The sequence below is a fragment of the Anastrepha obliqua genome, chromosome 4 (genome assembly GCF_027943255.1).
Source record: "Anastrepha obliqua isolate idAnaObli1 chromosome 4, idAnaObli1_1.0, whole genome shotgun sequence".
Taxonomy (NCBI): Eukaryota; Metazoa; Arthropoda; class Insecta; order Diptera; family Tephritidae; genus Anastrepha; species Anastrepha obliqua.
The window spans coordinates 19,643,273-19,657,737 of record NC_072895.1 but is presented as its reverse complement, the minus strand read 5'-3'; the positions used below and the strand labels follow the sequence as shown (position 1 = coordinate 19,657,737).

At 31.3% G+C, this 14,465-nt stretch overlaps 2 protein-coding genes across 2 annotated transcripts in view; one reads left to right on the top strand and one right to left on the bottom strand.

The window, feature by feature from the left end:
* LOC129243384 (uncharacterized) overlaps positions 1–14,465 on the top strand; it is a 99,703-nt gene that overhangs the window by 65,919 nt on the left and 19,319 nt on the right. The gene's annotated exons all lie outside the window — the stretch shown is intronic.
* Positions 531–13,204, bottom strand: LOC129243386 (lysozyme). The gene is made up of 4 exons (XM_054880360.1): positions 12,520–13,204; positions 8,651–8,739; positions 8,448–8,511; positions 531–1,051 (listed from the first exon to the last, which is right to left on the bottom strand). Exons 1-4 carry the CDS (start codon positions 12,668–12,670, stop codon positions 918–920), a joined length of 438 nt encoding a protein of 145 aa, XP_054736335.1. The 5' UTR covers positions 12,671–13,204; the 3' UTR covers positions 531–917.

Sequence of the window (14,465 nt, the reverse complement as noted above, 5' to 3'; positions counted from 1 at the left end):
ATGGAGGGATCTACAGTTTCAAGCCGACTCCGAATGCAGATATTTTTTGTGAGAAGCTTTTTCATGACAGAAATACACTCGGAGGTTTGCCATTGCCTGCCGAGGGGTGACCGCTATTAGAAAAAACGTTTTCTTCTCTTTGGTGTTTCACCGAGATTAGAACCTACGTTATCTGTGAATTCCAAATGCTAGTCACGCACCAATCCATTCGGTTACAGCGGCCGCCGAAGTCAACTTATAAGCGAAAGTAATTAGTTTTTTTTAAATTACCACAGTTTCGTAATCCCGTAAGGCCCGTAACCCCATTAGAGTATTTTACGATACACAACATTTTGCAATTCCAGCACAAGGGATAAGTTTTGATGCTTGCGAAATCCGAAACCTAAAACTAAATCTTTGGCTCTCTACTTTATTTTAGGCATTTTTGACTGAAATCGTCTGTAGATAGTTTGTTTTTATTTTTTTTTTATTTTTTTTTTTTTATTTCTTTTTTATAATTAATTTAATTAATTCTAATTTATTAGCCTAAGTTTATTATTGTCGATTTTCGCTACTTACATAATAATCGAACTTATAAAACTTAAAAATAATTTAATGATTTTTTTATTTTTGTTTTCACAACAATTATGTGTAAATTTGTGAATGCTTCCTGCCTCGCATGTTCGAAAACAATCAATGTATGTATGTATATTTGTATGTTTGTAGTAGATTTGTATGCGTTATGATGCTTAAATGTTAATCGTTTGTTTGTATAAAAAGTCAATATTTCTCATAGTGTGTATGTATGTATGTATAAATTCTGGCGACACACACATACATATGTGCATGTGTACATTTGTAAAATGAGCAGCAACCACTACTGTGGCATTTTTTTTATACATCAGCCACTCGCATAGAATAGGATGCAGCGGTTACACTCAGCATCTGGAGACATCAGGTAGCGTATGCCCACGACATTTCTTCACCCAGCCAGGCCAAGCCTGAAAACCGTGTCGATTGAAGATCTGCATGGCACAGCGGGAATCATCAGAAATTTCGTCGTTTAAAAAATCTGCAAAAAAATTTAAAAAATTGTTATTGCAGCTGCTGCAAATTACAATAAGCAAAAATATAAAGAAATTATTTCGTTTACATAAAAATTGAAAAGATAATAAATTGAATAACATATTTGTACATATGCACATGCATTAGGGTGTCTCGGCGAACAAGTTGCGGTTTTTCAAAGTTTTTATGAAATTTATTACATTCTAAGTCTTCTGGGAAAATATTTCACAAAAAATATTACGATTTAATTGAGCTGGAACGAGTTAAAAAACCAGCCAGCGAAAAAACTAGACTATCTCAACTGTTTTTTTCGACAAATTTTCATCAAATTTTCAAACTTTTTAAATGCAAGCTTTAAGTAGCTGAAAATGAAAGTTGGTTTTTAGTAGCTATTTTTGACGGACGGTGTTGCCTATTTTCCGCATATAAAATATTTCGAGCCTTCGCTATATGGAGAAAATACTCGAGACCACGAGCAAAAAACGCAAAAAAAAACAAACAAAAAATGTGACGTGATTTTCGAGTCCTTTCAACAAAGTGCAAGCTTTAAGTAGCTGAAAATAAAAATTGGTTTTTAGTAGTTATTTTTCTCTGACGGTGTTGCCTATTTTTTCTGTATAAAAAAAATTTAAAGCCTTCGTTATATGGAGAAAATACTCGAGACCACCAGCAAAAAACGAAAAAAAAAACTAAAACAAAATCTGACGAGGTTTTCGAGTACCTTCAAATTTGCACTTTATTAAACCAAAATTTAAATTTTTTATTTTTGAAATTTCTTAGCAAAAATTCTTTAGCAACCAATTAATTTCATTTATTTAAAACTTCCGAGCTTTTTATAAAAGAAATTAGATTTTAAAAATATTTTTTCCAACAAAAACGCAGTTAATACGCGTAGAAGACTAACTTATTTAAGGCTTTCGAATTTAGCATAAAAAAATAATAATTTTTAAACAAATTTTTTTTTCAATATTTCTTTTTCAAATAATTTTCAAAAATATTTTTTTTTCTAATTTTAAAAATATATATTTTTTTAATAATTTTTAAAAATATTTTTTTTTTTATTTAAAATTTTTTTTTTCAGAAAAAACATCAGCTAATACTCGTAGAAGATTAATTTATTTAAGACTCCCAAGTTTTGTATAAAAAAAATTTGTTTTTAAAAATATAGTTTTCCAAAAAAAAAAATCTCAGCTTATACTTGTAAAAGATTAATTTATTTAAGGCTTTCGAATTTAGCATAAAAACAAATAATAACTTTTAAAATATTTCTTTTTTAAATAGTTTTTAATATTTTTTTTTTCTAATTAAAAAAAATTTTTTTTTAATAATTTTTAAATATATTTTTTTTTCAGAAAAAGATCAGCTAATACTCGTAGAAGATTAATTTATTTACGACTCCCAAGTTTTGTATAAAAAAAATTTGTTTTTAAAAATATAGTTTTCCAAAAAAAAACCTTAGCTTATACTTGTAAGAGATTAATTTATTCAAGGCTTTCGAATTTAACATAAAAAAATAATAATTTTTAAAAATATTTCTTTTTTAAATAATTTTTTAAAATATTTTTTTTCTTTAATAATAATTTAAAAAATTTTTTTTTTTTAAATAATTAATAAAAAAAAAATTTTTTTTTTCCAAAAAAAAACCTCAGCTAATACTCGTAAAAGGTTAATTTATTTAAGAACCCCGAGTTTTGTATAAAAAAATAGTTTGTCCAAAACAAACTTCAGCTAATATTCTTGGAAGAGTAGAAGTTTAAAAGGTTATAAATATTGATTGATTGATATTTGATTGAAAAATTAACGTCTTTTTTTTGTTGAGCAAATATCTTTATTTTAATTCTGTTTATAAACTTCTTAAACATTATTATGCAGACATTTTAACCTTAAATTCTGAGTCACAAAATGGCTCTTCGATTAGAAAGTCACGTAAACCTATCGGGTACAACAAAAATAAACAACTACACACCAAGCCAAGTTTTCTAAAGAAACTGCAAGGAATTTAAAAAAATAAAATAACAAGACAACATAAGAATATACGCAAAATCAAACGAAATTTAAACAATAAAATTAATAATTGAAAATGAAATACATTAAAATAAATACAAAGCCATCGATTCAAAACAAAAAGGATTCAACACAATTTAAATAAGAGGTCAATAGGAATCATAAAAAACAAGAAACTGGCGCAATAACGGTACATACGAGTACAGTTTTCCGTCAAAATACAGTTTGTTCTCACAGCTGATGGAATACCCTGGCGTTTTGTGGATTTTCATCTCACCATTTAAATAAAAATGAAAACAAAAAACGTTTAAATGTTTTTATTAGCTGAGGTGACTGTTTTTTTTTTTTTTTTTTGAAATAATAATATTTTTAAAAATAATTTTATTTATAAAAACCTCGATTTTCCGACGTACTTGGAAATCAGTTCAGCACATAAATCTTCATATTTTTCTTTCTTCATATGTTTCTTAAAATATAATATTTTTATAATACCCATGGAAAAACCGTACCAACTTTTTGAATGATGAATTCCAATGTACGTACATACATACATAAAACAAAGTAAAAGTTCGCGTGTGTATTTTGCAGATAAGCAACTTTAATTATACGAATATGTAACCGCAACAAAAATACGAGAGTTATGCCTTTTAATATACAGAACGCATGGATTTATTTACTTGTGACTTCCTGGTTTTCATGGAAATGTAATCGACTGTACGAGGTTTTCTATAGGGGAAAACCATTCTGCCTTTAACTAAAACACAAAAATCACAAAATAATCAGATATCGGAATAAAATTTGTCCCATCAGTTGGCTTAGAATTCGAGAAAAACCTCTTCGGCGGAAGCAAAACGAGATTTCACAAAAGATTATTATTTAAATAGATGCAGGAAAATATTGTTCCAACTACCGAACTAAATCGGCCATCTTTTTTGTTTGATAATAATTTTTTTTTTCTTGTTTACCCCTCACGGGGGCATACAGCCTCGACAAGACTCTTCCATCGTACACGATTCTGTGCAGTTATTTTTGCACCGTCCCATGAGATATCGGCATCTGATAGTTCGTGCAGCATCGACCTTCTCCAAGTGTTGTTTGGTCGGCCGCGATCTCTGCTCCCTTGCGAGTTACAGTCCAGTGGCATTCTCGTGATGCTATTTGCTTCTGCTTCTTAATGTGTGACTTATCCATCGCCACTTTCAACGATTGGTTTGCCTAAAGATGTTCATCTCCACAGTGCGTCGTTACTGATGGTGTTTGGCCAGCCGCACCCACTCTATAACACCGATATTGTCCTCTGTGACTTTTTCTTATTGGCCACAAACAGGAGGTAGAGACTATTTCGAAGTCGTTAAAAAATATATAAAATGAATTAAGTTGTACGGTGTCAATAACATTCAGGAGTGTTCTCGAAAAATATTCTAAGAAAAATGTTAACGCCTTTTCACATTCAAAGCGCCGAACACCGCTGACAATGGAACTTTGAGTTGCAGGGCTTTATCAGTAATATGTATGTATATACGTGGACGTTGCAGCTAATAAGGGTCTCGCTCTGGTAGCTAAGTAATGTCGCAAGAATGGATATGTAAGTTAACTTTTAGCATCTATTTGAGCTTTCGTAAGCTATTTGGTGTTCGTTTCAACGTTCTCACGCTTCAAAACGACTTCTAAGTGGCTCACGACATTCCCAGATGGACATTTCGAACTCCTTACTTGACTTTTGAGAGTTTAACAACATGTCCAATAAGCATCAAAGCGAATTCATATGTTGCACAAACAGCCTTAAAAGTATTTATTACGGTATCTTCTGGTGAAAGCACAGAAAGATAAAAGTCCCTTCTGCATTGAAGAGTCTAAATAAAAAAATCTCTTCACTTGGCGTTGCTAATTTGCGCCGGTCAACATGAAGGGGAAGAAACAACTGGCGTACCTTAGGGACAGCAAAAGACAATTGACGTCAAATGAAATTATTTCTTGCATTCACAAATATATGTAAAACATATTAGATACCGTAGAATTGAAATTAGCGTCATTCGTACGCGTAAATATCGCCCACGTAGGCGCACAAGTGTGAAGAATTATTGTCATCTGTATTTCATATTTAAGGTGCATAAAGTAGATTGCTGGTATATATGAAATCAATCGAGTTTTGCAGTAGAGAGCAAAACCAGTGGATTAGGAGACGGTGTTGATTCTCAAACTATCATATAACGAAGCTCTTATGGCAAAACCGAGCACCTATTGTGCCGCTTAACTTTCGTATTGCATTACCTCGGATACAGTCACGAAATGTTTAGGATAGGCGGAAAACCGTCTCAACATTTTACTGCTCTCCTAAAGATACGATTTAATTCTCCTAAAGATACCAACGAAGCTGTGACCCATCTCCAGAAACACCAGCATAGTTGCTTCTCGAACGCAATGCCACAGCAAGAGTAAGTAGCAAACAACTCAACCTAGTACGGCCCGAAGAAAGGCACATACCTCCGGCCCAACCCAGCTCCATCCAAGCTTCTTTGAGATAACTGGGTTTGAATGAGTTATTGTGATGACGAGTAGAGAGCTCAACAGATCTGAAGGTCGAGGTACAAACCTTGACAATATTATCATTGCTTTAGGCCCACGTACAAGCCATATTCTTATCAGGAGACACGCAGAACATCTAAAACCCCCCACAATGTGTTTTGCAGCGGCTGCTATGACGAAGAGTGACCAGCAATTTTCAGAAATCTACTGTGTGATTGCTCTGTGCTACCTAAAAGATGAAAATAATTTGTAGCTACCGAGTTTTTAAGAGAACTAAGCGCATCAACTGAGTTTAAGCTGTGGCAGCTATGAGGAAAAAGTGCCAAAAACACCATTTACGCACTGTGTTAAGGATCATGCGCTAAGTAGGAGATCACAAAATTTTTTTATAGAGGTTATTTTAGTAAACTGAGTGCAGCAGGCGAATTGAAGGTACGGCAGTTGCTAATATTGGATTCCAAGGACTGATTCAAAGAAGAGCAAGGGTTTTGAATGCATCTAATGGTTGAAAGCGTCCAATTGCAACTCTATATGGACTGACAAAAGTGGCAGCAACCAGCGAACCCTTCTACTCGGCTGACCCTGGGCTCGATATCTACTGTAGTTATAAAGATAACCCTTCGTTTCTGGGTCGATATCTACTGTGACTATCAATATTAAGTGGGGTTAGGTTAGCTTGTAGCCATTGCCTACTATGGCACACATAGGCTCTTAGTCCATTGTGATGCCCCCCGGGGAGATTGTCCTGATTATTGGTATAAAACATCTAATCGTAGAAAAACTGCTTCCTAACAACCATCGTCACTTTGCAGGCACTGACAACTCTCGAATGCTCAGGAAAAGCATGAGGCATGATATTGTGGAGCCATCCATTAGTAAAGCAATACTAAGACTCATACCGTGCATTGGAAAACGATGTTAGTAACGCGAATATAACCCAGCAAAACCTGCGTGACCGAAACTCTAACACAATTACACTTTTTTGTGTGTTACAAACACATATACACTCGCATTTGTTTGAAAATCGACTTTTTTTTGGTTCTCCGTCACCTTTGGAAAATGCGTAAGCACTAAGCAAACTTTATTCATATATTTTTTCTCATTTTTGCATCAGTAAAAATAAACAAACGCCGTGGCCGAATGGGTTGGTGCGTGACTACCATTCAGAATTCACAGAGGGAACGTCGGTTCGAATCTCGGTGAAAACACCAAAATTAAGAAAAATATTTTTCTAATAGCGATCGGGAGCCCACATTGCTATCCGCTCGGCTATCGCGCTACGCTGTCGGCGGTGCGCTAAAAGTTATTTTGTTTGTCGCTACGTTTATATGTAACTGGCACTGAAACGAATCCATATGTATGAAGGGGATAGAAAATCACACGTACACAAAATTTTTCGTACGATTTTCCCAACGCTCTTAACAAAGTGATTGTAATGAGCAATGTTCGGTGACCGTTTACCGGTCACACGTGACGGTAACGTCACTAGATTACGTGACCGGGACTCTTCTTGCTGGGGAGTAGGTGTATCTGTATACACAGCCATTCCATCTTAAATGTAGCAAAATAAGATGATTTTCCGCTGATTCTGCCCTACAATTTTTCATGTACAAGCTGATGGAAAAGGACTGAAATAAAATTTGAAATTTTTACACAGTAGTTATGGAGATGGCAGAAATAAAAAAGTCAATAACATAAAATAGTAAAACTTCAAGTAGTGTTTTTTGACAAGCCCAAACAGAAAACAGTCGAACTTTCTTCTAAAATTTGGAAGTAAAGACGTTCGGCCGCCGTACCAAATGGGTTGGTGCGTTAGGCAATGGTAAACCTCCGAGTGTATTTTTGCCATGAAAAAGCTCTTCATAAAAAAAAGTTTCTGTTTCCATTTGTGAAACAACATCAAGACGCACGCCGCAAATAGGAGGAGGAGCCCCAACAAACACCCGAAAAGGGTGCATGCGCCAATTGTACATATATATAATATAAAGACGTTCGGTTCGGTTGATGGTCGGTATTATTACAGAACACAATCCATGGGGTCAACATATGACCACCATTAGAATCATTGATGACCCGATTTACTTGTCTTACGTACAGAAAGTGGATAGCAGAGATAATTTTCTTTGTGAGTGTCCTGCATTTGCTAGAGCAAAGCTGCGAATTTTGAGTTCCGATGTCGTGAGAACGAATATTCTCTCAAACTGGAAGATATTTTCAAATTTACCAAACACACAGGTCTAGCTACCTCAACGTCTCTTTTCTATCCTGTCTCTTTCTTTCTGTTACTTCTCTCCTTTCCTCCCTAACTATATACCCTTTCACTTTCCAGAGCTTTAAATACAATGGCCTTTTTAGCCTGAGTGTTTTAGGAGTTACCAAATCTCTCGGTGCTTCTAGGGTCGACTTTTTCAAATTTCAAAAACAAACCTCCAGTTAGTCAAAGTTTGCTAATCCGATTTGCATAAATGGGTTATTGTTGGAAAGGTTGTAAGTCAGTCAATATTTCTGATTAATTATCTTCATAATTTATCTCACAAGATATTTTACTAAAAGGCTCCCAAGTGTGAAATATGTGCTCTTCAGTGCCCTCGCAGTGTCTGACAAAGAAAAGAAGTTTTGAGTTTTAGGAAAATTCAGCAAATTGTCAATGAATCCTGCAGTATTTTTCACTAAATTTTGAAAACTTCATTAAACGCTCTTTTCCTTTTTTCTTTCCTATGAAGTTATTGTTAATTTATGCGGAGACTATTTATATGAGAAACTATGTATCCAAGTTCATAAATAATAATTCAACAAAATAATTCGTTAACTCATTTATTATAGTTATTATTATATTTTTTTGGACCTAAATAAAAGAATATAAAGGCACTTACCTTCGCATTTTATATTACAAATTCCACCTTTTCGACCTTTTCGGCACCAGTTTTTACTGTTTATCTGAAAATTGTATTTCATAGGAAATATTTTCATTTAATATTTTAATTGGCAAAAGTTATAAAATCAATCAGAAAAGAAAAAGAAAAAAATCCGAATAATAATAACACAAGTAACTAAAAAAGCAATTATTCCGACTAACCTGAAAAAGTCCATAGCTCACACTGTGATTAGCTAATTGCATAACTTTTGAAGTACTTCGGCCGCTTTCATTTTCAACAAGACACACCCCTAATTAAGTAATTAAATAAGCGTTTATAATAAATTGAAATATGGCGAAGCTGCATATGTATGTATGTATGTATGTGCGTTAAACAGTTGAAAGGGACCTATCGTCAAAAAATAAGATTTCGGGAAAACAGCATTGCCATGCTTTTAATCTCTATTAGGTGGGCTTAGAGATCGCTTATTACGGATTTCGTGTTAACTTTCTGAAAATCAAAGTGGCGGTCGTATTTTTTAACAAGAAAGAATAAATCGACTTCGCTCGTGCTTAGAACGTTTTGAAGTCTGACTCTAGTGTCAAAATAGGGAATCTAAAGCTGACAATTTTTGGAGAAAAATTCATTTTTATAATTAAAAAACAAAAAAACAACTACAACTTTCTAGGTAAGATAAAAAAGTTATTAAATATCATAAATACAATTGCTTAAGCAATTCGAAAAACAATAAAACAAAACATTCTTTTGTTATTATTGTAACATTTTTGTAGACTGTCAAAGATAAACAGGTCAAAATCGAGACAGATATTTTTTTTATTAATTTAAAATTCTGTTTTTTTGGGCTGTTTTCAGAGCCCCTATAAAATATAGTTTAAATCACTGAGCGATTCCATGTGAAGTGATCCAAGTATTTTTGATAATGGACATTACATTTTTCCTGGAAATTGGCTTATTTGTAGATTTGAATCTAATAAGAAATAAAATTTTTTTTTTTCTTTAATTTAATAATATTGAGATTTATTCAATGTAGAGAATTTCGGTATAGAATTTTACAAAGTGAAATATTTCGTCTATTTTTTTTGTTCTATTTTTAATGTCTTAGAGTAAAATGTTATTAAAAAAAATGTTTTGGTAATTTTTCTCTTATTTGTGAAAGTTTCACAGTGGGACTCCCATAACTTTTCCTGTTATATTCAAAGATGTGTGTCGAAGCAGTGAAAAGTCAGTGCGAAATACTACTTCAGCGAAGCGCTAACATACAAACTCGTACATGCAACTTGTATATTACTCTTGTATTGCATCCATTTTTAGATCGATCGAAGCGTCGGCACGTAAATTAGTAAGCAGATAATCGTGATTTTGCACTGGGTTGCATACATATTTGAATATAACTGGAAAAGTTAAGAGAAATCACTATGAAATTTATGATTTATTAATTTCACTATGAAACATTCGGGGATATTAGTCTTAGATATTAAGACATATGAAGAAAATTGGACGTTTTTTAAAAATTAACAAATAAAATTTTCCTTAAAACTTAAAAAAAAAAAACTAATTAAAAAAAAAAGAATTTATAGTTTATTTTATCTTAAAAAAAATTAGGAAAAAATCTGATTGAAGGTATTTTTCAACAATTACCAAAAACGAATTATATTCAAAACTTTTAAACAAAAAACCAAACTTTTATTTTTGAAAAACAATTTTTTGTTATAAAAAAAAATTTGATTAAAAGTTTATTTTCTCGTTAAAAAAATAAGAAAAAAATGTATGAGAAACTTTTTTTTTACAAATTTTAAGCAAAAAAAACTTTGTTCAAAACTTTTTTTTTAAAACAATTTTTATTAAAAGTTTATGTTATCCTAAAAAAAATAAGAAAAAAATTTGTTTGTAGGTATTTTTCAATAATTACCAAAAACCAATTATCTTCAAAACTTTTAAACAAAAATCCAAATTTTTGTCTTCAAAAAAATGTTTTTCTTTAAAAAAAATGTTTGATTAGAAGTTTATTTTCTCGTAAAAAATTTGAAAAAAATTTATGACAAAAACTTTTTTTTTTTAATTTTAAGCAAAAAACAAACTTTGCTCAAAACTTTATTTTTCAAAAAACAATTTTTATTAAAAGTTTATGTTTTTCAACAGTTACCAAAAACAAATTATATTCAAAACTTTTAAACAAAAAATCAAATTTTTTTTCTTCAAAAAAAATTTTTTTTTTTTAGAAGTTTATTTTCTCGTAAAAAATTTGAAAAAAGTGTATGACAAAAATTTTTTTTTTACAAATTTTACACACAAAAAACAAATTTGTTCAAAACTTTATTTTTCAAAAAACAATTTTTATGGAATTTTTTATGATTGGGGGTGTTTTTCAACAATTACCAAAAACAAAGTATCTTCAAAACTTTTAAACAAAAAACCAGTTTTTTTCGAAAACAATTTTTTCTTAAAAAAAAAGTTTATTTTTTCGTAAAAGAAATAAGGAAAAAATGTAGGACAAAAAAACTTTTTTATTAAAAAGTTAATTTTATCCTCCAAAAAGTTAAGAAAAAAATTTGATTGGGAGCTTTTCTCAACAATTACCAAATACAAAACTTTTAAACAAAAAACCAAAAGAAGAAAAAAAAAACCTAAAACAAAAAAACGAAAAAAATTTGAGTGAGGTGTTTTTCAAAAATGCCGAAGAAAAATTTTCTTCAAAAGTTTTAAACAAAAAAACCAAATACACTAATTTTTTTCAAACCTTTTTTTTCAAAATATGACAAAAAAACTTTTTCAACTTTTTTAAACGAACAAATTTTTTTCTCAAAGAATGTTTTATTAAAAGTTTATTTTACCCTAAAAACTCTGACTAAAGGGGTTTTTCAAAATGACAAACAAATTTTCTCCAAAAGTTTTAAACAAAAAAACTATTTCTATTAAAAAAAAATTTTATTAAAAGTTCATTTCTCCTTAAAAAATAAAAAAAATCTGAGTGGTAGTGTTTTTAAGAATTAAAAAAAAACCTTTTCTCAAAAAGTTTTAAGCAAATGACAATTTTTTTTCAAAACTTTTTCTTAATAAAATTTTTTATGAAAAGTTAATTCTATTCTAAAAAAAAATAAGAAAAAAATTTGTTTGCGTTTATCAAAAACTACAAAAAACATGTTCTTCAAAAGTTTTAAGCAAACTAAATTTATTTTTTCAATACATTCTGTAAATACTAATATTTTATTCTAAAAATACTAATAACAAAATTTTCTTTAAAAATTTCAAACAAAAAATTAAATTTTTTTTCAAGAATATTGTTTTTTCAAAATTAAATTTTTTCCTTTTCAATGACTTTTGTAAACATATTTTATTCTAAAAATATAAATATAATAAATATAAAAATAAAAAATAAAAAAAGTAAAAAAAAACCGAGGGCATATCACTTTAAACAACTTGATACCAAAATTTTCAAAACTGAAAAAATTTCAAATTTCAAATTTTTTAATTTACAATTAAATTTTTCAGTTTCCTTCTTATTGTACACAAAGCTAAAAATAAATCAGTTTTCAGGCATCGAATCGCTATACTTTGTTTTTTAACCCTTTTGCATCACCGCTCGAAAGGCGCGATGTACTCAAAGTACTTTGCTCGGGCAAGACTTTTACTGTTTGTTCTAATGAAAAAGAAGTATAACAAACTGTAACTGTACCAAAATGATTTCTGTTCCTCAATTATTAACAAAAAATAATTTATTGCGAATTATGCCGTTCTTGATGATAAGAGAGAGTTTTTGTTCGCGGATGGTTGAGTCGAATGATGCAAAAGGGTTAATAGAGCGTAGGATAGAAATTTTTGGACAATTTTTGGGGGGAAGAAAAAGACATTAAGTAAAATCGAACAATTCTGCTGAAAAGTGAATTTTCACATGAAAATTCAATAGTAAATATTAAATAATTCAGATGATGGTAACATGTAAACAAAATTTTGGTGAGCCATCCTAATGTACATACATGCATACATATTTAATATATAATATAATTTTTAAAAATGTATCTGTATTAGTGCACACTTTTTCTCAATTAAAAAACGAAAAAAAACGACTTACAATTTGAAAGATAACTTCTTGGAAAGTCATGGGCCAGCAACTCCTTGGCCAGTTGGCATCTTGTTAGCATTTTTGCTTCACTGTGCGTCCACAAGCAACAGCTCAACATCACCGAAATGCTGAGAAATGCTATTTTCGTTTTGAAGCGCATATTATTGTATTCCAATTTATGTATTTATATTCAAAGCTGATAAGAACTACGGTTTCACGATCGCCGGCTAAATTCCAGGAATCGATTCAAAATACGAAATATATTATTCACTTTTGCACATGTATGTACGTATGTAGCATGCGCATATGTTAAAGCAATTGCAATGCTTAAAGCTTAGATTAAGTCGGCACTTCGATTTCGTTTGTTTAGTGAATTTTCCATGTAATTAACGATTTTTGCGCGACAAATATAGCAGCAGGTCAATTGATACTCCGACCTCTGGCGAAAATTTGCAATTTACCGCTGTTTATTTTGCTGTTCGATTTATTCGATTATTTCACTGAATTTGATTATCAATTATCCTGCGAACTGCGTATCGCCTTAAGGACGTGTGTAAGGATTGCGATCACTTTGCTTTGCATCTAGGCCACGCTAAAGGATTGCGAGTTTAAGCGCTTGCCACAGCTGTTAAAGCTCGGTGCTTCAGTGTTACCGCACTACTGTCGCACAACAAGAGGAATTAAGGTTTTTAAAGCCTCGGGGGCCGGACCACTCCAATTTCGCTGTGTCGCCTCTGCTCCGTTGGATATTTGTTGCGACAATTTTAAATTTTCCACATTTCGTTATGCATTGCTGGTGTCGCCTCATAATTTGCCACTTTTGGTGCATACAAATGTACAGTTCAACTAATAAAATTTATTTTTCGTGTTCTAGCGCTACTCTGAATCATTAGCATAAAGACGATCTTTTCATAGGTTGCCCCTATTCGTATGTATGTTTGCGCACTCGTATGTATGTATGTATGTACGTTCATCGCCAGAGCAGACGATAATCAAAATGACACCGCAGGCGTCAGATACAAACATAATTGGATTTGAATGGATGTGATGTGGTAGCGATAAAGTAGTGAATTAAGTAGATGGAGCTTAGAAGATCTTTCAATTGTATTATTCTCGAACTCACTAGAGACTCACTTTCGTTTTCGTTTTCGTTTTCGTTATCGTCTTAACACTTCTACTAGTGCAATGAAAAATTAAGTCAACAGTTGACTTGCATATAAAGCGCCCACTTTTCGCTTGATTTTTAATATAACACCATGTCTTCTAGGCTAAATGAAAAGAGTGTGAAATATTCTCAAATGGACTGAATTCACAATATATTACATTTTCAGGACTCTTGCTTCAATATACCTAAGTCCTAGAGTTAAGAAGGTTACAGGAGTGAGAGTCACGCGAACCCAAATGGTGCAACTCGTGCGTTCAGTACAGAATATACTTATGCAAGCCATAATTTATATTAAAATCTTGAACTATTTTTAACATATCTATGTGTGTTACATATACGCCCATCTAATTGATGCATTCCTTACCTCAATAACCCTAGGAAAATTTTATGTGATTGAACTACAAAGCACGTTTTAGATAATAGGCAATGCTTGAATCTTCTAACTACATCCCTTTTTAGAAATTTAAAATTTGTAAATACTCAGTGGTTGATGCTTAAAAGTCATTATAGCTGCAGCTTCGCTTGCTTAATACTGAAGGCATTTTATACTTACTTACTTACTTTTAAGGGGGAACACCAGTGAACGCGTGAAAATTAAGTGATTTTCATGAGTTTTTTTTTCATAAGTAGGGATGATTATTTGAGAATCGGACAAATTATAATTTGTTTAACATATATGTGTATTCAACTATACCAACACAATTTTTATTAAAAAATATTAACAATTACAATTGCTTTTAATATTAATGCAACGATACAGCTGTGAAAAATCATCTGAAAGCAAAAAACC